Source organism: Tetrahymena thermophila, assembly GCF_000189635.1.
Source record: "Tetrahymena thermophila SB210 genomic scaffold scf_8255609, whole genome shotgun sequence".
Classification (NCBI taxonomy): domain Eukaryota; phylum Ciliophora; class Oligohymenophorea; order Hymenostomatida; family Tetrahymenidae; genus Tetrahymena; species Tetrahymena thermophila.
The window spans coordinates 1-1057 of NW_002476987.1; the positions used below are offsets into that span (position 1 = coordinate 1).

Below are 1057 nucleotides of genomic sequence, written 5' to 3' on the forward strand. Positions count from 1 at the left end.
TTTGATTTTTTACTTTTATGCAAGGAAATTTTTATTGATCAAGAATATTAATTAAAAAAATAAATATACTCTTTTAAAATGGAATCAATTAAATATTTTTTTGAATTTTTGAACCGTGAAAAAATATGTTTTATTTCAATTAATTTAAAAATAATAAAATAACATAATTAAAAATAAAATTTTACTAATATTTATAAATAGGATGAAATGAGCTTATATATGTTTATAACTTTAAATGATTAATGCCTTGTTCCTTTAGTTAGTAAGAAAATAGGATTATTGGTAGTATTCTATACTTAATAATTTAATGGTTTTTTTTTAAAAGACTTTAGCTCAATAAACTATCTGTTCGAATATAGATTTAATAACACTGATTTATATTATGATGAACAATATAATATATTATTAGGAGTTACAGGTAAGCTTGCATAGGTTAATTTAATGAATATTCCTGGCATTTAATAACTGTTTATCTACTAATGCGTTAGTGAGTTTGAAAATAATTCAGTTTACTTTTATAAATAAGAAACAAGCCTCATTATAGCAGACAATACCCCTATTTTATATTTATTCAATTACCTCACTTAAAATACTACAGAAGTTAAAATATAAATCCGTAATATTATAGGTATGCTGATGGATGAAAGCAAAAAAGTTGTTTTTGTATACTCAAATTAATTTATTCAAATGTATTAATTTCCTAGCATGTAATTCATTGAAACAATTACATTATAAAACTATAACATTACATCAATTATACAGGTTTTTCTAAATACCTAATTAAATTTAATTATAGCTTAGACATCTACCCACATTATATCTTTCGACTTAACAGAGACTGTGTATGCAAGTGAAACTTATCTTCTATAATACTAAAAAAATTAAAATTTATATCTAGGTTAGCAGTTCTAAGTTGGCTATAATATTGTAAACTTTTCCCTGAATCTTTTCAAAAATACTTAATTAGTGGACACTTTATTGTTTGAACCTTCTTTTTACAACATATTTCCATATCTTTCAGAGCTAATTTTGATAAAAGATAGCTTATTCATATATA

General features: G+C 22.0%; 1 protein-coding gene across 1 annotated transcript; it reads left to right on the plus strand. All coding sequences in view use genetic code 6, as the record gives it.

Moving 5' to 3' along the window:
* Positions 1-359: 359 nt before the first annotated feature.
* Positions 360-850, plus strand: TTHERM_002653474 (hypothetical protein; the record flags this gene model as incomplete). Its single annotated transcript, XM_012795139.1, has 2 exons — positions 360-707; positions 763-850. Coding segments are annotated over 2 exons (436 nt in total), but the record flags the coding sequence as incomplete, so codon positions are not given.
* Between the last annotated feature and the right edge of the window lie 207 nt (positions 851-1057).